We start from the raw sequence: 20,405 nt of genomic DNA on the forward strand, positions 1-20,405 counted from the left end.
CCTGTTGCTGGGAAAGGAGCCCATGTGATGCAGTGATTTCCTGCCTACTTCCTGGCCTCCGTCGCTTCTCATAGCCTGCTGCTTCTCTCTGGCTTACTCTCTTGCTCTGCCTGTCACTGAATGTACTCTGGAGAGAGAGCACCATGTTGCGCCGGAAGCCATCCAATGCCAGTGAGAAGGACCCAGTGCAGAAGAGGAAGGTGAGTGATTGGAGAGGCAAGCACCAGGTCCTCACCTCTTCCCAGAGCCTCTTCTTGCCCAACAGATTGCTAGTAGGGGCACAACAGCAGCACTTGACCAATGGGATGAGGCTGTGGAGAGCACCAGGGCCTGAATTGCTTACGTTTCATGCTAGTCCTTTGTACCTATTGTATTTAGAAGACTATTGGGGGAGCATTTCCTTAGGGCATGCGTAGGCAAACTAAGGCCTGGGGGCCAATCGCCTTCTAAATCCGGCCCGCGGACGGTCCAGGAATCAGCGTGTTTTTACATGAGTAGAATGTGTTCTTTTATTTAAAATGCATCTCTGGGTTATTTGTGGGGCCTGCCTGGTGTTTTTACACAAGGAGAATGTGTGCTTTTATTTAAAATGCATCTCTGGGTTATTTGTGGGACATAGGAATTTATTTCCCCCCCAAAAAAATATAGTCTGGCCCCCCACAAGCTCTGAGGGACAGTGAACTGGCCCCCTGCTGAAAAAGTTTGCTGTAGCTCAGTGGTAGAGCATGTGCTTTTCATGTAGAAGGTCTTGGGTTCAATCCCTGGCAACTCCAGGTAAGGCTGGTAAAAGCTTCTTAGCTGAGTCCCTGCAAGGCCACTGCCAGCCAGCATAGACAATATTGAGCTAGCTGTAGCAAGGTTCTGAAAATATGGCAGCTTCTGTGTTCCCCTTTCCCCCATGCTGCTTGGCACCTGCTGCTGTAGAAGCTGTCTCAGGTCCCTTTGTGGTTGTGCTATGTTAGGCAAAGCTGGACCCAGCTAGGTTCACGGCAACTGCAAAATCCGCTCAAGTGGTCTCTTTGGGCAGCAATGTTTCCTTGGAGTGAGGCTGTCACACCAGTGAAATTGAGTGCCACAATCCTAGAGGGGCTCTCCAGGACAGTTGACAGCCCTGCAGCTATCCAGAGCACCAAACTGTCTAGGACAGATGCTTTATAGATACGAGTCCTCCAGCTTGCTTCATGGGCAGGGATGGGTAAACTGTGGCCATCCAAGCCTTCCATCCCTGCTTCTTGGGGGGGGGGGCAGTTTCCTTCAACAGGCATCCTTGTTAGGCAGTGTTTGTGTACTGCAGTGTTTTTCAACCACTAGTGTGCCGTGAGATGTTGCCTGGTGTGCCGTGGGAAAAATTGAAAAATTGGAAAGATTTAAAAATAAAGTATTTTATAGTTTTTCATATTTCTGTTTACTTACTATTTCATAATAAAGTAATTATAATATACTTTCTTTGTGTTTATTTGATTCCTATTCAAGAGAATTACTTTATATATAGTCAATATAGGCACAGAGTTAATTTTTAAACATTTTCTAATGGTGGTGTGGCACGTGATTTTTTTTCATGAAACAAGTGTGCCTTTGCCCAAAAAAGGTTGAAAAACACTGGTGTACTGCATATATGGATGTGTTTGTGTGCTTGTTTTCTGACTCTGAGCTTGTTCTAGTTTAAGTGGTATGATGGGCAGAAATCCACCAGGGACATTTTCCACACCACGGAAAACAGCAGCTGATAAACAGTGCAGCACTTATGCCAGGGCAGAGGGGAGGGAAGACTTCATCTGTAACCCAGAAACACGGGAGAAAAGAGGAGTGAAATGATCAAGCCATAGAAACATGAAAGATCAGAGCTCAGTGCCCACTCTGTTCTCTGCAGACAGAGGGTGCTCTTTCTTAAGCCTATCAAATAAGTGTTAAAGAATTTATAATATGAGTACAGTATTGGTCATTAACCTGTCAGTTAAATTTGCACACATTAAAAGCAAATGTTTTTGAAGCAATAAGTCTTTTAGGAACAAGAAGCTGCATCCACGCTAACTATTGGCTCCATCTAGTTTAGTATTGTTTACGCCGGCTAGATAGCAGCTCTCCAAGGTTTTAAGTAGGGATCTTTCCCAGTTGTACTTGAAGATGCCAGGGATTGGACCTGGGACCCTCTGTATGCAAATGTAATGCCCTATGGCTGCACTATGACTTTCTCCCAATTTTTAGCCTATTCACATGTGTTGCGTAGCTTGCATCATCTTCAAAGCTGCTTTCCTCCTGGACCTAAAACAAGGAAGGTGGTGTTTGTCATCTACAGCTTTTATATATTTTCCAAACGGCAGACTGATTGATTTCAGGGCATATTATTTCCCATTTATCTCACTCATTAGTGGATTAAATGTTACTGCCCCAGTTTCTTCCTCTCTCATTCTTTGTTCCCCTCACCTCTCCATCTCCTGTCACCCCCCTTTTTCACTTCCTCATTTCTCTCTTCAAAAACCAAACAATGGTTCAAATTCCCACAGAACAGCAGCCCCTCTAGAATATCTTCTTTCTGGCTTCTTAATAGGGGCAGAGCTTTGCTAGGCAACAACCTTCCTCATCAGATGCATCTGTTCTCGGATGCATTTGATGAAATGGGCTGCAGCCCGTGAGATCTCAAGCTGCAACTCAACTACAGACCGCGACTAGAGCTGTCATTGCACAGTTTCGTTGCGACCGCCCCACCTGGGGAGTCGTGGGCTTCGTATTGTGTGTATCTGGTGTAGGCTTACCAGCAGCTCCCAGCTCCCCACATCCACCCCTTCCTCTGCTTTGCTTATGCACCGAGGCGTGAACTCTGCTTTGCAAGCATTTGCATTTCCAAACCTCAAATGCGCCACCGCGTGCGGATACACACACGCGCACGCTATACCCGTCCTCTGACTTCGGCAGCTTCTCTGTTCGTAAACTAAGCCCCAACTCCCGCACACCTTTGCCGCTCTAGCGCTTAGGCTCGAGAGAACTTGCTGTTGGTGGTGATGCCAAGCCACACACACTTCATTCGCTGAGTGGCGATTTTTGTAGCGACCTTACAAAAAGAAAAAAAGAGACGCACACCAAATGTGAAAGCGGGAACGGCTAGGTTGGCTTAAGACAGTGATTCGTCCGTGCACCCGTTTCCCGTCTCTGACGGCGGGCAAGACCCAGAGCAAGGTATTAATGCAATGCATGTACAGTGGTAGGTACCTCTGGTTAAGAACTTAATTCGTTCCGGAGTTCCGTTCTTAACCTGAAACTGTTCTTAACCTGAAGTACCGCTTTAGCTAATGGGGGCTTCCTGCTGCCGCCGCGCCGCTACCACACGATTTCTGTTCACATCCTGAAGCAAAGTTCTTAACCCGGGGTACTATTTCTGGGTTAGTGGAGTCTGTAACCTGAAGCGTATGTAACCTGAGGTACCACTGTATATTGCGAGATGAGAGGACGGGGGACTCCAAGTGATGCTAAGACTAATTGGAGAGAGAGCAGGACAGGAGCGACTTGCTCTTCCCTCTTACCAAAATGTACAGTCAGATCGTGAGCTGGCGAGGAGCGTAGACGTGCAGCTTTCTACGGTACTTCCCTGGTAACAACAGTTCGTGCTTCCTTAAAAAGGCCTGCTTCCTTCCCGAGCCACGCCTTCCCACAGTTCCCCATTTACTCCCCCCCTCCTCAGCCAACATATTAATAACAGAGCTTGATGTGGGAGAGGTTGTTGTTGTTTAAGCCGTATAGCCGTCGCCAAGTTAGTACCCGCTCCAGCTATTTTGGACTACAACTCCCATCAGTCCCAGCTAGTCTGACGTGGGTGCCACAATCCATGCGCATGGCACTTCATAAGAGGCCAGATCTCTGCCCCGCGGAGCTTTCAAATCTAAAAATACTGCACAGTGGATGCTAGAGAGGAATGAGGAAATGAGAGGTTGGGTTAACAGGAAGAATCTTTATTTTCTCCAGTTACACCAGCTTGGATTTGGTTGCAGAATTAGTTACAACATGAGGACTAGGAGGCTGAGCCTTCACATGCCCCTCCACCCGTTTCCCGATGTGTGCTCCCTGCTTTTTCTTATATTAACATTCTGCACCCTCTTGCTCCCCTTATCAGCTGTCCTTGCAGCGATCCAGCAGCTTCAAGGACTTTCCTAAATCCAAACCCAGCTCCCCTCTACCAAGTGAGAAGGAATTCAACCTAGAGGAGGAGGTGAGTACCCCCATTTATTTACCTATAACATTTGTAGGACACCTTTTCCTCCAGGGAGTTCAAGGTGGTTCTCCCAGTTTTATCCTCACAACAGCCCTGAGATACAGTGACTGTCCCAAGGTGAGCATCAATGCTGAATGGGGATTCGAACTCTAGGCTCTAATACTCTGACCATATCACCTTTATCACAGAGCATCCGGTTCTGCCCAGGCTTATTCACATATTAATCTGTTTATTTTCATACCCTTATTCACATATTAATCTGTTTGTTTTCTTACCCTAACATCCCACCTTTTATCCATCATGGAATGGTCACATTCTTTTCTCCAAAGAATTCTATCTATGCACTGTGATTTGCTTAGCATGCTGGGAATTGTAGCTACAAATCACAATTCTTTGGGGGAAGCCATGACTGTTAAAGCAATATAAGTGTGTTTTAAATGCATGGTGCTACCAGGCAACATCTATATGGCTCTGACCAGTCACCTTCCAGGTGCTGACCACCAGTTTCAGCAAAGCAAGGAGTGGTCTCATGTGGCTTGGGACCATACCTGTTCCCATCCACTGCCTACAGTCAGTCCTGCTCTTGCCTGCCTTGGGCTCATGTTAGCTTCTCCTACCTGTGACATCCCAGAGCTGTTGGGACTCTCATCAGCCTCAGCCAACATGGCCATTGGTCAAGAATGGCAGGAGCTGCATCCCAAACAACATCCAAATGGCCACGGGTTCCCCATTTCTGGTTTATATTGACAATGTTAGAGCTCCTGCCCCTTTCAAGGGATGTCGCCTGGTCCTTATTTCCCCTCTTCCGTGGTTCCTGCACTATCCAAAACGGTGTGCTGTCCATCTCTGTCCCATCTCAAAAGCTACAGTTCAGCAACTGCGCATATATTTACGTGCACTTCCCCCCTTGTATTCAGTGGGGAAAGGGTGTGTAGACAGCTATGCAAATAGCTCAGCCTGTCTGAAAAGGCAGGCCTCTTCACATCTGTTGCTGGGGGCACATGGAAGGTTTGATTCACCCCATCCCACACCCAGCAAGTAGGCATCCTCCTCCTTTCCAGGCCAGCTGCTCTCAATACTTTTCCTCTTCTGTACAGGTCCCCGAAGGCAGTCAGACAAACTCTGTGCCCAGCCCAGATGACTCAGGCCGAAGCAGCACCTCAAAGCTGGGTAAGAGATGGAGAGCTGCCATCTCCCGGACCATGAACAGGAAGACTGGCAAAGCAGCCGCCAAAGCTCTCGCAGAGCAGGTGAGAAACGAGGCAGTGTGACCAGCCGACTTTCCTTTCCCACTGGACCTAAACTGCGTCATTGCCTAAAGGGAGAGGCTTGCTCTTTTCTTGTTCTTTTCTCAGCCCTCATGCTTGCGAGGGGAAAGTAAATAGGCAGCAACAGAAACGAAGAGCAACACCAGTGAAGAGGCTCTAGGGATAAGCAATAGGCCCCTTGTACAGCTGCCTGGTGATGTCGATTCATGCAGCAAGGCCTGGGTCTCGTGTCTTGTGCGAAACAAAACCACCAAGGTCTGTGATGCTTTGAGACCTTGGGTCAAGGGGTCAACAACCTTATGCTTTCAGCACCTGCTAAAGACTTTTCGTTTCACCTAACCCTTTATGGAGTAGCTTGCTGGCTGTGCATTTTATTGTCTCTTACTTGGCCACTGTGGTGCTTGAACAGGTTTAATTTCAGTGGTTGGCACCGTGTGCCTTTTATCCTTTTCTACACTATGTTGCGATTTTTTTGGATGCTAAGTGGCTTATAAATTCTTTATTAATAATAATAACTCTTTGAATACTTGCCCAGAGCCTGATAAGACTGAAGCCTAAGCACCAAACAAGACATGACATTTAAATGCATCATTAATCACTGTTTGTTTGTTTTTTAAAAAATTAAAAATTAATAACAGGTGCAGAGATCCATGAGCTGCTGAAAGAAAGCACCAGCAGGAACTTTCCTTCTGAGCTTAATAGCAGCTTGGGCAAGGGGATATTCATCTAGAGCAGGGTTTCCCAAACTTGGATCTCCAACTGTTTTCGGACTACAGTTCCCATCATCTCTGACCACTAGCCCTGCCAGCTAGGGATGATGGAAGTTGTAGTCCCAAAACAGCTGGAGACCCACTTTTGGGAAACCCTTATCAAGAGCACAGGGCAGGGGGAAGAAATGGCCAGAATGCTGCAGATAGGAAGCTGACTTATACATAATCAGACCTAAGGTCCAGCTAGCTTGGTACTGTCTCTACTTGTTAATGCTTTCTGGAGTTTCAGACGGGGTTCTCTCCCAACTCTACAAGGAGATGTCAAGGATTCAAATTAGGACACATGCAAAGCAGATGCTCTGGCCCTTCCCTGTGTGGGTGTGTAAGAACAGATACACGATTGCTAATGACATGTTAAGTACCCACAGCTAACCATGATGTTTAGTACTTTAAGGGAGAAATCCAGGTCCCGGCTCAGCAGCATGGCATCTGAACACTTATGTAGGATTTACATACCATATTTTGAAGGCAGTGACATAATTCATGATACCCTCTAAAGGTTTGGGAGTGGCGAGAGAAGGAACATACGACCAGTAATTCCAAAATATATGGGCCCTAATAGCTCAGTGATGGACCACTGGGCATGCAAAGCACGTGTTCAGTTAAAGGGTTGCCCAGCTGGGAAAGACTTTTGGTAGTTGGGGGAAGAACAGAACCGAGCAGGATGCTACAAGAAAACAGGGTCTAGACACTAGACCCAAGCAAAGTCAATCCACCCTTCTGTCTCTTCTTCAAGCGCAAAGGGGTGTTCATTGTGCCTTATTGCCCTAATGCAGGGGGAGGCTGAAGACGAGGCCGCTGCATCTCCCATCAGCAGCCCCACTGAAGACGAAGGCCCAGTCTTTCCAGAATCAAGTGAGGAGACGAGCAGCTCTCAATCACCAAATGGTGAGTCCAGCATGAAGGCTTAGCACTGAGGCTGGGCTATATAAACACTTCGGACTGCAGACAGAGGTTCTTATAAGAGGACGCCTGTCTGTACAAATAAAACCCCACAACACCAACACCAAGCTTCCTCCATACAGGAAACGAGGCATCATGGAGAAGGGTTCGAACATCGCTTTTTTTCCTTGGCACACTAGCTTTCTGTTTGCAGGGATTTATTTTTCTGGATGGAGGAAGCAGGAGAAAGACCACAAGCTGGAGGGTAGCTGTTATGTACTGAGTTGAATAGGATCCAAACTGCAGCAGTCTGATTGGTCCTAGAACAATAGGCTCCAAAAGGCAGCAGTCTGATTGGTCCTAGAACAATAGGATTCAGAATGCAGCAGTCTGATTGGTCCCAGAACAATGCAGCAGTATGATTGGTTAGCAGGAACCACCCAATCATGCTCCAGATAGAAGTGAATCCACAACCTGATTGGCTTACAGTAGAATTCCGGAATTAGCCAATCATGTGCATCCCATTGTGTAAATAATGTATATAAAGCAGATACTTTGAGGGGACTTTGATTCATTCCTCCTCACCACTATGAGCTGAATAAAGAGCATGAAATCACTTTGCGACTCTGAGTATATTTCACTGGCTCAGTACATGACAGTAGCTTTATATCAGCACACACTGAATGATGTGGCTTGGCGAGATCTCCTAAACCCTGAGTAGCTCACCCCCTGCTGAAAGGGGAGGAGGCAGTTTACATCCATCAATCACTCTGTCTGCATTTCACTGAACCTACCAGAGGTCCAGTGTCCAAACTTTTAAGCCCCAGCAAAATCCACCCACTACAATTTCTTCCTTCTGATCGGAACCTCTCCTCCTGCAGGGACTGAATTGTCCAATCCCAGACTGATGGGAAGCAGCAGCAGCAAGAAGGGAGACGAGGCCAGCCCCATACCCTACGTTGGCCCTTTTTGTGGAAAAGCCAAAGTTCACACGGACTTCCTCCCCAGCCCGTATGATAAAGACTCTCTGAAACTTCAGGTAAGCAACAATGCAACACTTGGCATTTATCTTCCCATGCAAGTCTGCAAAGGCAGACCTGTTCTAGCAGAACAATCTCTTTCGTCATCAGCCTCCAAAGGAAATATTTCATGCCAAGTTATTGATCAGGCCAATGTGGCATCATCCTGAAAAATGGTGACCCATTGTAGGATTAGGACTGTGTAGCAAGAGTTGGCTCTCCAGCTGTTGTAGGACTCCCAAGTCCCAACACAGCAGCCAGCATGGCCAGTGGTCAGAGATGGACAATATAGTCCAACAACACCTGCAGGACCACAAACTCCACAAACTGGAGCACTTTAACAACTGAGAAGGATAAATTAAATTTTTAATAAAACCTTTGTCATTTCTCAAGTGTTGGTTCTGGCTGTCTTCTGCACTCAGTATAATAGCAGGTGAGAAACCTCATTCCCTTAGGCAACTTTCCAAGATCAGCACACCAGGGGTGAGCAAGACCAGAAGCAAAAAGTGGGTGCAGCAATAGATGTGTGACCATTACTTGTGTACAGCTGGCAACACCACAGCAACATGAAGAGTGGGACTAGTTTTCAGAGGGTAGCTATCTCAAACAAGACAGATCTAGGCTGATGGCTCCTTTGTTGGAAGGCAGTAGCTTGACTGAACCATACCTGAAGGTCACAAAAACCCCACATCCTTAGTTTGGGGGTGGGGAGGAAGTAGGGAGATACCAGGCTGATACCAGCACCTGTGTTCCTGTAGGACTGAATAGTCATGCTGTGTGGTGCTGTAATATCAGCTAAAAGATGTGATGATTTTGTATTTGGCATAGAAAGGAGATGTCATCCACATCATTGCAAAGGCACCTGCAGGTACCTGGACTGGTCTTTTGAACAACAAAGTGGGCTCCTTCAAGTTCATCTATGTGGACATCATCCCAGACGACCCTGCGCCAGTTGCAAAGAGCAGTTCGCGAAGCAGGAGCAAGAGGCCCAAACCCAAGACCTTGCATGAACTGCTGGAACGCATGAATCTTGAGGTGAGGATGTTGCCCTACCAGCAGAGCAAAACAGCAAGGCTTTTTTGGGTTGGGTTTGTGGTTCAGGGACTGGGCACAAATTTTGCATGGAGGAGATCTAGGTGTCCGTCTCTGGAATCTCCAAATATGGCTCGGAAACGACCCCTGTCTGGAACTCTGGGCCTCATTGCTAATTAGCAAACTATAGTTAGATAGACATTGGATGGGCTAATGGTTTGACTTGGTGGAGCTGTTTTTGAGGAATGTTTGGAGGGTGCATGTAGCTCTAGCTCATTGCTGGCATTTTGCTGTACAGAGAGGCTAGGAACAAATGCGATTAACTAGCCCAGGCTAGCATATGTACATACAGCGTAATTCATTCCCCATAAAGGAACAATAGGCCAGCCTGAATTTTAGCAGCCTGAGTTAAACCATATAGAGCTGTCATAGCCACTGCATAAAAGTTTTTGCAGCTAGTACAAAAGTGCAGCAATGAAGGATCTAAACTTATTGGCAAAAATTGCCCAAGAACTAGCATTTGAGCTCCACTGCTGAAGATCTGTTTTGATTGCATCTATTGTACAGATGTAGGGTATTCCCCCCCCCCCAGCTGCTAGTCCGCACTTTTTAAATACTCCCTCTCTCTATAAAAACACTTACCGTATTTATGTTGTTGCACAGAGGCCAGAACTGTTATTGCCTCTGCTCTTGTTTCTCCCTTTGGGGGTTTACAATGAGACTTACTTCTTCAGCGAAACCTTTTATCAGCATGTAGGACCCTAGGGCAGTTGTTGGGGACAGGGGCTAGATCCTTGCTTTGGACTCCACTTGAAGAAACAATTTGCTTCCTTAGCACTGGGTGATTGGGTCTGGTAGCCACCAATAAATTTCCCACAATGCTCAGGACTTCTGGGGCATTGTGGGAAATTTAAATGGAAGCAACCACAGCCCAGCACTGATCAGAATGCTGCTGTGACCAATGTCAGGTAAGTCTACCAGAGTCTACACATGAAGTCCCCCAGTCACTGAACCTGGCTAGCTGCTCATAGCCAGCACATTGATGCTCTTTCCCATTCATCAGGAGTATGCCTCTACATTGCTACTGAATGGCTACCAGACCTTGGAGGACTTCAAAGAGCTGCAAGAGACCCACCTGAATGAACTGAATATAACTGACCCACAGCACCGTGCCAAGCTGCTAACAGCAGCGGACCTCCTGCTTGATTATGACAGTAAGTGCTTTTATTTAAAAGCTTGTTTCTTCCCCTCCCATTCACAGACTCTTTAGCAGACCTTCTGCTTTGCCTGCAGAAGGTCCTAGATTCAATGCTTACCATCTCCAGTTAAAAGGGTCAAGTAGCAGACAATAGAAGATACCCCATTCTACTTGAAATCATGGGAGGCTACTGCATTCAAGGGTAGACAACACTGGCCAAATAATCTGGCCTCATGTCCAACAGCTTCCTATTTTCCTACAGGTGGGCTTTCCAGTAACCATAGTTGCTTTCTCTCTCCCCAGCAAGCAGTGAGGCTGAAGATGAAGGAGGAAGCTTGGGGGGCCCTGGAGAGCCAAAGGGAGACATTCCCCGTGATTCTGGCTGCTTTGAAGGGACAGAGACACTGGACAGCGGGCGAGAAGACTCTAAGCTGGGGGAAGAGCTGCAAAATCTCTCTCTGGCTGGCTCACGCTGAGAAAAGGTTTTTCCTTCTTCGTCCTTGGGGTTGGTTTGGCAAATGTAAGCAGTCATCCAAAATGCGCCTGCCTCCAAGACAGAAGATACAGCTGCAAAATCAAAAGCTCCCTCTTCAGAAAGAGCAAGAGCATTGCTGCAGCCTTACTACTCCCGGAGTATTGGCTGGATAAATCAATAAATCTGTCAGGTCCCAGAAACTCTGCCTTTCCCCAGGCTAGAAATTTTAAGAACAGGTTTTTGCATTTAGAAAGGCTTGTTGTTTAGCCTTCTTGCATGCAGTTGGCTCAAGCTGTCCCCCCACCACAGGTACTGAGAACTATTGAACATGCTGCTGAGCTGAGGATGGTTACTGTTCTCCCCATAGGCTTGGTACCTTCTGGCTCAAAGGACACCCCGACCCCCCTTACGCAAAATACAGAACCGACACAAGAGGGGTCATGACTGAAGGCTGGAGGTAGAACTAAATAACTGTGGTCTGTATCCCTGAAGAAGAGCAGCAGATGCAGAGATTAATGCTCTCAATGTAGCCACTGCTTTCCCCTTCTTTGTGTTGTGGAATGGAAAAAGGCTCCCCAGGAGGAACAACGACCTAAAAAGCAGGGTGGCTTGCTCTAATGTGGGGAGGAAATGAAGATAGACAATTTACTACTTTTTTTTGTTTTGAATATACCCATAATTATCTTGTTTAAAATGACGTGTGGTACTGCGATGAGAGAGAGAAAGCAGGGAAGGGCCATAACTCAGTGGCAGAATGCATGTTTTACACAAGGACCACCCCAGGTTTGATTCATGGCATAGCCAGGTAGGGCCACAAGATGCTTCCCTTCTGAAACTCTTGGGATGCTGCTGGCAGTGTGGACTAAAGCTCGATGGACCATTGGTCTGGCTAAATATAAGGAAGCTTCCTGTGTATCTGGACAACATCAGGTAGGTGTAATTCACAGGCCAGCTGAGCTGCCTCTGAGAAGCAGCACCATTTGGATTAGAAGGTCTGCACTTTACTGGCTGGGGATGTTGGGCTGTGTTTGGCAAATTGAACCAGGGTTTCTTGGGGTAAGATTTAGCCTCTTTGTACAGGATCCCAATAAAGCATATTTACCCCCCAAAGCACAGGTCTGGTACAGTGCCTTTTTGGAAAAGTGGGTTTAAAACCACCATCCTCTACCCAAGCAGCAGAAAAAAGAAACCCTCCACTCTGCTGTGGAGTGAGGCATACTGGCCCCTCTCACACAACTGTGACAGCCAGTTCATCCTGTTTGTTTCCATCAGCCCCTCATCCAACTGCCCTATGCCAGCCTACACAGAAGCCATGCCTTATGAAAACTTGAAGGCAGTTCTCCAAGCAGGCTTCCATGATAATGACTGGCAGGAAGAGATGTCATGTATACCACACCAGGTTTTCCCTCTTTGACAACAGTTATGGCCACTGATTCAGTGTAGCTTCTCTGTTTGTATCAAAAGGGTGGTGTCCTGGCAAAGTACCACTTCACAAGGCAGGCTGCCTCTTTTTTTACTGCGGAAGATTCAGTTTAAAGTAAATGTTGCACTATAAACAGAGGCAGGGGAACTGCTTACAAGCCTAACACCAATAATGGAGACCAGCAGTGGAGACAAACTGGTGCCAAGGCAACACACATAACACACCAGATAAATTCCAATACCTTCATTGAGATCAGAGGAGCACACCAAAGCATCAAGGCAGCCAGGACCATCCTGCTTCCTGGAGCAATTTACACAGTACATTATAAAATATAATCCAAACAATATGGTTGCAACACTTGAGATTTGGTCAGTAATTGGGGAAATACGGAAGTAGCCTCCACCTTTGCCTCAAGGAAGGAGGGCAGCACTGGCAAGGCATCAAGCAATGATTGTTGGAGGTGCATCTGGCTCCCACCATGCCCAGTGGGGGAAATAAGGAAGCTACATGGACCACACCACCATGTGAGAAGAGGAACCACCTTTTTCTCAGTCACTGCAGGGGACTTGCTAAACTAAGTTTACCAGATTTTTTTCAATGAATCCGGGGACACTTTTCAACATCAATGGATTTTGTATGGGGACTGATTTGTAAATCCAGGGACTGTTCCCGGGAAACAGGGACATCTGATAACCTTATCTGGTAACACACTGATTCTACCCCTGCAGATGAAGAGAGCACAAACTTGGCCAGAGTGCTTCACTACTTAGAAACACAGTGGGAAGAACTGGTGATGTGACTGTCCTAAGCCAAGTGGGAATACACTGAGATATAACCTCTCACAGCTGCAGACCATCAGGGAGAGGTGAGGGGAAGATAAGCTTCTCTGCTCTCCTGACCTGAACAGTTAGCTAAATCTTAGGAATAGGCTAAGCAATGCTCTGCTCCCACCTCAGAAATGCTGTTCACTGCACTTTGGATATGGTCTACTCAGTGACAGCTGAACTATGTTAGAATTGCATGATGCAGGAAGAAGGCTAGTTTTTCAGGGAGTGAGGGTTCCAGCTTGTTTTCTCCCCAATGTAATTGGCTTCTTATGCGGAGGGAGAGTTTTAAAAAAGAAGCATGTCCCTACCAACAGTCTGACCAGCAGCCACAAAATTATCCTATGGTGAAGAATCCTGATGATGTGCAGTTAAGCTGTATGAGTCTTGCTTGAAATGGCACTGAAGGCTACTCCACCCACCCACCCCAAACATACTACCACTCATTCAGAGCCCTTTTTTTGGCAACTCCCCTCCACTTATAAACAAGGAGGGATTGGGAGGCACAAGAAGGTCTGAACAGAGCAATTACCATTTAGCCAGATAATACAAAGAGCATCACTCAACACTGGATCAACTGAGCTGAAGAGCACCAGGTGGTTTATGGGCCACAAGGAAGTTATGGAACAGGGCATACCTCCTATGCCTTTATAGTAGTATTCTTTCCAAGCAAATACCACTGGCTCTTTTGCTCCCAAGTCACTTTACCACCTTGTGGTCCACCCTGCCCCTTCAGTAGCCCTGACTGAGCAGCTTAGCAGAATGGAGGGGCCAGCTTTTACCAATGCTACCTCAGAAGACTGGAATGGTTGGGAGGAGGGACTGAGAGAAGACCAGGAAGACATACTAACTGGGATAAAAGAGGAAAGAGAAAAACGTACCAGAGTTTCAATATCTAGACAAATAGAGGGAGTAGGGGGGGCAAGGACAAGCTAGAGCTCCCTTGGCTGGTTGTTTGATGATTTAGGACCACTTGGGGTTCAGAGGTACCATATGGCACGGAAACATTTGGGAAGGAGTGCTATGTAGAAACCTGGTTGTCTTATGTTCCCATTATCAACTTGGCTCTGCTGGCTGCTGAGTTCAGCCAACATAAAATACTGCAACCACAGGTAGAAAGACAGTACAGAAAAGTGCCACCAGCTCCATCTTCTTCCCAGCTGGCTCCACATTTCAACGATGTCAGGCTAGAGAGGCACTCACTTAGTAGTGTTAAGAGACCAAAGACAGAGGAAGTGGGCCTGCCCTAGGCAGCAGCAATTGCCTTTTGAGGGGGGAAGGGTCCCTCAGCAGCATAGTGGGTGCTCAGCATCCATTAGAAAGGGGAGTGCTGGCACTCATCAGTTTGTAGACACAGGTCACAACCACTGGTGAACAAACAGCCAAAGGGAACAGCAAGGCCACTGTCCTGCCAAGCTGTTTCCTGCCCTGGTCCTCTCCACAAGGAGTATGCCAAACAAAAACAGTGTTCATGTCCACTTTGAAGGCTAGTGCGTTGTCTGCTCGTGATCCAGGGATGGAACAGATGGTTCTGCTGCAGAAGGGGGCTGCGCTGTTTCCTGTGGCACCTTGCCTGTTGGCACAGGGAGCTGGAGAGGAGAAAGGAAAAAAAGAGGGAGAAGAGAATGAAGGGTGAGTCACAGCAGAGTATTAAAAAAAAAATCTATTTCAGAAGGAAAACTGGCAATTCCTGGAGGTTTCTTTTAGGACTGCATAGCAGAAATCACACCCACACACACCCCGCCTGAGAAAACCCCATCAAATTCCCTGCCCTTGGCCACCAGATTGCAGAGCTGCTTACTGAGTACATTCAAAGCAAGCCGGCATCTACCACACTTACCACACTCTCCTCTGGGAGGGCACTGTCACCACTGGTTTCCTGGGCACTGGGTTTTTCTGTGGTCCCCTCTTCTTGAGTGTTGGGCTCGGGTCCAGCACTGCTTTCAAGGGCAGCACTCTCCTGCTGCAAGATGCCTCGCCTATCCAGCACGCTACAAGGAAAGGATGCGGTGGGGTGAATCAAGAATAGTAGTATACATTTTTGATCTTTTAAAAACATTTTATTGTGTTTTAATGAGTGGAGTCTGGATCATTAGGGTGAACAGATCTATGCTTGTTTTTTATTATTCCCCCTCCTCCTATGTTTTTAGCTGTTCTTACTTCTTTCTGTAAGCTGCCTTGAGTCCCTTTCAAGGGACTCAAGGGTGGGGTATAAATAAAGAATAGTAATATTAATAATAATAATAGTGGGTCACTGTTGCACCAACCTCAGATGCTCTCAGCAAGCCCTCACCTACCAGGGAGAACCAGCTGCACAAATATAAGATGTGGGACACCTGGTTACAAGCAGTACATGTGAAAAGGATATTGGGGGTCCTAGTGTGCCACAAGCTTAACATGGGCCAACATTGTGATACAGCAGCAAAAAAAATGAATGCTATTCCAGGCTGCATCAACAGAAGTAGTGTCCAGGACAAGGGAAGTAATAGTACCTTGCTATTCCGCCTTGGCCAGACCACGCCTGGAATACTGTACCCTGTTCTGGGTGCAACAGTTTAAGATACTGACAAGCTAGAATGTGTGCAGAGGAGGGCAACCAAAATGACCAAGGGTCTGAAAACCAAGCCTATTGAGGAACAGTTGAAGGAGCTGGGTATGTTTAGCCTGGAAAAGAGGAGATATGAGAGCCATCTTCAAGTATCTAAAGGGCTGTCACAGAGAAGGTGAAGCAAAAGCTTGTTTTTTCCTCCTCTGGAGGGTAGTACTTGAACCAATGGCTTCAAGTTACAAGAAAGGAGATTCTGACTAAACATCAGGAAGAATTTTCTGATGATAGGAGCTGTTTGACAGTGGAACGGTCTCCCTCAGAAGGTTGTGGACTCTCCTTCCTTTGAGGTTTTTAAGCAGAGGTTGGCTGGGCTATCTGTCTTGGATGCTTTAGCTGAGATTCCTGCACTGCAAGAGGGTTGGACTAGGTGATCCTTGGAGTCCCTCTTCCAACTTTATGATTCTATGATAACCACTGAGGGTGTGGCTCTGCCTGTCATTAATTCTAGCTCAACCTACCACTGGGCTTTAAAGATATGCAGTTCAAATGGAACTATTTGATTAGATAAACACACACACACACACACACACACACACACACCACAGAAGGCTTGAGACATGCTTTCCCTGCTCCACTGGGAAGAGCAGCAAGGAACTAGCCCAATGAAGCAGTAGCAATGTAAGCTGCCTTATCCATTTCCCTAGAATGTCATATTTCACACACACACCGCACCTCCTAGACTAATATACATATCAGAACATGATTAGCTGTCCAGTTTTGTCCAGCTGTCCACCCTCAGTGGTTATCATAGAATTTTATGGTGCTTGAACTAAGCAACCACCACCAAAACCCACCTTAAAATGTGTACTTAGAAATAAAATAAGTTGTTAAATACATGTTGTTGAAATACATTCTAAGTACTATGCAATTATGTTGTTTTTTAATGACATTCATATGGAAAGTGAATGTAACAGATGTATAAATCAACACCTGCAGAATTGACATGAGCCTGTGGCCCTGTTGTTAAAACTCCAGCTTGCATCAGACTCAGCCACCACACCCGAGGAACACGGAATGAGGACAGCAATAATCCCACAATGCCTGAAGGACTACAAGTTCCCCATGCCAGATGTAATAAACTATAACGTGATCAGCTTTTGTGCACGTGTCTGTAAAAGTATCTTCAGCCATATGCCTCAAATAGGAGCATAAATTGCTATCAGTTCTACAGATTAGCAGAAAGAAATGTTTCTGCCATTCTAACTGGTTGTTTTAGTTATTTGTTTTTTCTGCTCTTATTTTATATTACTGTGCTGATGGATATTACTTGTAAATTGAGTTATTGTACCCCACTCTGGGATCACTTGTGATGAAAGGTGGGTCAACAATATTTAAAATAAAGGTAAAGGGACCCCTGACCATTAGGTCCAGTCGTGACCGACTCTGGGGTTGCAGCGCTCATCTTGCTTTATTGGCCGAGGGAGCCAGCATACAGCTTCCGGGTCATGTGGCCAGCATGACTAAGCCACTTCTGGCGAACCAGAGCAGCGCACGGAAACACCGTTTACCTTCCCGCCGGAGTGGTACCTATTTATCTACTTGCACTTTGGTGTGCTTTCAAACTGCTAGGTTGGCAGGAGCAGGGACCATGCAACGGGAGCTCACCCCGTTGCGGGGATTCGAACCGCCAACCTTCTGATTGGCAAGTCCTAGGCTCTGTGGTTTATCCCACAGTGCCACCCGCGTCCCAATATTTAAAATAAATTAAATTAAATGGACTGGAAACAGATGGATCTGTCCATCTCTCCTTGTGACCTCAACATGAAGCAAGACTGGAAGATGGAAACAGGAGGAATTAAAATATGGAGCTGGTAGTCAAGGAGGAAGATTATCCCACCCAATTCCCAGAAGCTGCCATTAGTCTCTCATCACTTACATGCACATGAGGGCCTTCAGTCCAAGCACCCCATACCCTACTATGCCCAGCACTATTCTCAGAGGCATAATGTAATATCCAAGCCCAAATCAGACCATTACCTGGGAGGCAGAGGGCCACACAAGACCTCACAGCAGTTCTTCATAATGTTGCCATGGCTATAGGGATTCTGCACACGGTTCTTCCCTGTCCAGGAACCTTTGATCTGAAAGAACAGCAAAAGGTGGAAGGAAGACCAAACACCTAAATTAGCACTCATCTGCATGATGACAGATCTCCCCCCACCCCCCACCCCCGACCAAAAAAGCACCTGTCTTGTTATCCTGATTCTCCCTCTCCCCTTACGCTTCTCTAAGAGGATGGTCCCTGCTGCTTTCTTAATTACTTTGGTCCTAATAGAAACCTTTCTCATTTACAGAGCAGATTTGCTCCCAGAACATGGGCACAGCTGGGGGTGGGGTGGTGCAGCTGTCCATCATCATATAAATAATAAAAATACTTAACTGACCAATCGCATCACAGATAACTCAGTTCTGCCCCCCCCAGCCTCCTCCTGCTAACATAAATCGTGGCTATGCCCATGTCCCAGAATCTGGTACGTCACTGAAAGACTCGACAAACTGTTGTCCAGCAAAACTTTTATCTTGCCTATTAATCTGCACTTTAAAAAGTTTCTTCCAGTTTGGTAGTCTCTGGAGGCTATGACTGAAAGAGAGGCTCCCAAAGTAGAGAAGCCAGAGCTACACCTTCCTCCCACCTCTAAAACATTTCAGAAAGAACTAGGGATTAAAAAAATGAAAGAAAGGTTCTGCAATGTTATTTGAAGGAATCTGATTTAGTTCAAATCCATCCAAAAGATGTTTTGGACCATGTTCCGATGGTATTTAACCACTCCTGCCCATCAGGATTCCCAGCCCATGTTTGCATTTAGCAGCCTTCCTACAAAGAGTGTGAGGAGTAACATATGAAGCTGGAAGGCTGCTTGCTGGAAGGGGTGTATCTTTGTATTGACACTCACATCTTCGTTAGTTGTCTGGTTCAGCGCTACCAGAAAAGTGTGGAAGCCAGTTAAACCCACGACAGACCAAAGTGTGAAGAAGCAGATCAAAACCTCCAGGACTGTGAGCAGCTGAGTTAGGGAACAAGAACTGAACCACAGATGGCTTAGCTTCCCCCCCACATTGCAGACAACCCCACCCTGAGGCCCCTCCATTCAAGATGGTCTCTCTCATTCTCCTCCTGCAAGAGGCAGGTTAGAGACAGCTGCAGCGGAAGCAAAAAGGATATGTCCCTGGGGTTTCTTTCAGAGTATTCAAAAAGCCAATCTTCAGGGATTCTATGTGAAAGGAGAAAGGTCAGTTAGTCTACAGGTGCCAAACAAACCAGGAAGAGCAGGTATTGTTTCCCAATAAAACCACCCCCTTCCCAAGTGCTCTTTCAATCACCAGCAATATAGCCCCTCTTCTCCTCCTCCGCCCCCCCGCCAAAAACATGGACTCACTCAGGGCAACGTAGACAATGTTGAAGGAGAAGATGTAGATTGTGAGAAGAGACAAGGAGAGGATGAAGAGGTAGAAGTAACGATAGTTCCTCTTTCCCACGCAGTTGCCCACCCAGGGGCAATGATGATCAAACCGCTCTGCAAGAGCCAGACAAGCACATCAGCAGAGCCAAAGCTGTACCTCTCCACCCTAGCCGTATAACTCTCAGCAAGAAGTCAGTACATACATATATAAATAAATAAATATATATGTATTTGAATTCCACTAACATGTCAAAGATACATTGCAATTTCCTGTACTAAGTTGCTAATGGACAGATTCACACACCCATTTTTGGGGTGGGACAACTGCCAAGGAGCAACTTTTCACTTTAAAACCCACATGGTAAAAACTGCCCTTTTGGAAGGAGGCTTTTGTGATTATATCCGAAGTGGCCACATCCCAGAAAAAAAAAATACACTTCTTTTCTAACCTTTCACAGGTATAGAACAAGCAGTTTTACCACATGGATTTATTTATTTTTGGCGGGGGGGGGGGGACTGGTGTAGGGCAATGCCTCCTCCCTCTGAATCTGTGACAACTCTTAAACACAACTGCTGATGCACTACTCTCAGGAAGAGGTAACCTAACCTTGTTATTGGTTAGGTTCCAGATCACAGCACACCCAGACTGCCTGATGATTGTCTAGGCACCAAGAACAAAAACTGAGAATATAAAAAAACTGAGAATGCTTTTATGTAACAAAACCAAAATCAAGTTCCTAGTCCTTATGGCTGAACAGAGGACTGAAGGTGCGGAGACCATGCCTGGTCAAATTTTACATATCGTAAAGATGGAAATTCAGTGTTCCTTCCATGACTAACAGAACCAGGACACAGTATTCAGCCATTTACAGCAGGGAACTTCTTTATTTGTAGTAAATATACAACAGTTTTCTTGTGACCTCTGTCACAGATTATCAGGAGAATTCCTATATTAAGCTTCTTTTTCAACCACAATCACAGTCCCACTACTCACCCACACAGTTGTCACAGATGCTGCAGTGCGAGGCACGTGGTGGACGGAAGATCTTGCATGTGTAGCAGTACTTCAGCTTCACTATCTGGTTATTGATCTGAAAGTTCTTAATGCGTGGGGGTGGCCGCTGGCCTGGAGGCACAGTCCCATTGGTTGCCTCTGCAAATGAAAACCACTTTGAATAAGGCAGGGGTGGCTACCATTTTCAGTCAAACTTCTGAGAGCTATATGCCAGGGTAAAAGTGAAAGTGGGCACTACCAGTCTACACTCTCTCACAAAGCATAATCACCACCCACCCAGGCAGAC

The 20,405-nt window shown here is 46.4% G+C and overlaps 2 protein-coding genes across 7 annotated transcripts in view; one reads left to right on the forward strand and one right to left on the reverse strand.

The window, feature by feature from the left end:
• SASH3 (SAM and SH3 domain containing 3) lies at positions 1-16,906 on the forward strand. Of its 2 annotated transcripts, XM_081897455.1 has the most exons (9): positions 1-200; positions 4,106-4,201; positions 5,302-5,454; positions 7,019-7,130; positions 8,006-8,163; positions 8,972-9,178; positions 10,239-10,389; positions 10,677-10,855; positions 16,606-16,906. In XM_081897455.1, the coding sequence occupies exons 1-8, from the start codon at positions 144-146 to the stop codon at positions 10,847-10,849; spliced, it is 1,107 nt and encodes a 368-aa protein (XP_081753581.1). In that variant the 5' UTR covers positions 1-143; the 3' UTR covers positions 10,850-10,855; positions 16,606-16,906. The 2 variants fall into 2 exon arrangements, with proteins under 2 accessions (XP_081753581.1, XP_081753580.1); XM_081897454.1 differs by lacking the exon at positions 16,606-16,906 and having other exon boundaries at positions 6-200; positions 10,677-11,958.
• Positions 12,500-20,405, reverse strand: part of ZDHHC9 (zDHHC palmitoyltransferase 9) — a 21,757-nt gene continuing 13,851 nt past the window's right edge. For 4 of the 5 annotated variants that reach the window (XM_081897449.1, XM_081897450.1, XM_081897451.1 and 1 more), the window contains exons 4-10: positions 20,099-20,257; positions 19,081-19,218; positions 18,866-18,915; positions 18,598-18,699; positions 17,681-17,784; positions 14,936-15,086; positions 12,500-14,684 (exon numbers count right to left, since the gene is read on the reverse strand). In XM_081897449.1, the coding sequence (XP_081753575.1) occupies positions 14,583-14,684; positions 14,936-15,086; positions 17,681-17,784; positions 18,598-18,699; positions 18,866-18,915; positions 19,081-19,218; positions 20,099-20,257 (806 nt within the window). In that variant the 3' untranslated portion in view covers positions 12,500-14,582. The remainder of the gene's footprint in view (positions 14,685-14,935; positions 15,087-17,680; positions 17,785-18,597; positions 18,700-18,865; positions 18,916-19,080; positions 19,219-20,098; positions 20,258-20,405) is intronic. The other variant, XM_081897453.1, reaches the window with a different exon arrangement.

The sequence above is a fragment of the Podarcis melisellensis genome (genome assembly GCF_964234715.1).
Source record: "Podarcis melisellensis genome assembly, chromosome: Z".
Taxonomy (NCBI): domain Eukaryota; kingdom Metazoa; phylum Chordata; class Lepidosauria; order Squamata; family Lacertidae; genus Podarcis; species Podarcis melisellensis.

Bases quoted from the DNA above. Each gene is read 5' to 3' on its own strand.
- SASH3 (XM_081897455.1), top strand. From the start codon at position 144: ATGTTGCGCCGGAAGCCATCCAATGCCAGTGAGAAGGACCCAGTGCAG. The intron at 4,202-5,301 runs GTGAGTACCCCC...TCTTCTGTACAG, and splicing joins AATTCAACCTAGAGGAGGAG to GTCCCCGAAGGCAGTCAGAC. The intron at 5,455-7,018 runs GTGAGAAACGAG...GCCCTAATGCAG, and splicing joins CCAAAGCTCTCGCAGAGCAG to GGGGAGGCTGAAGACGAGGC.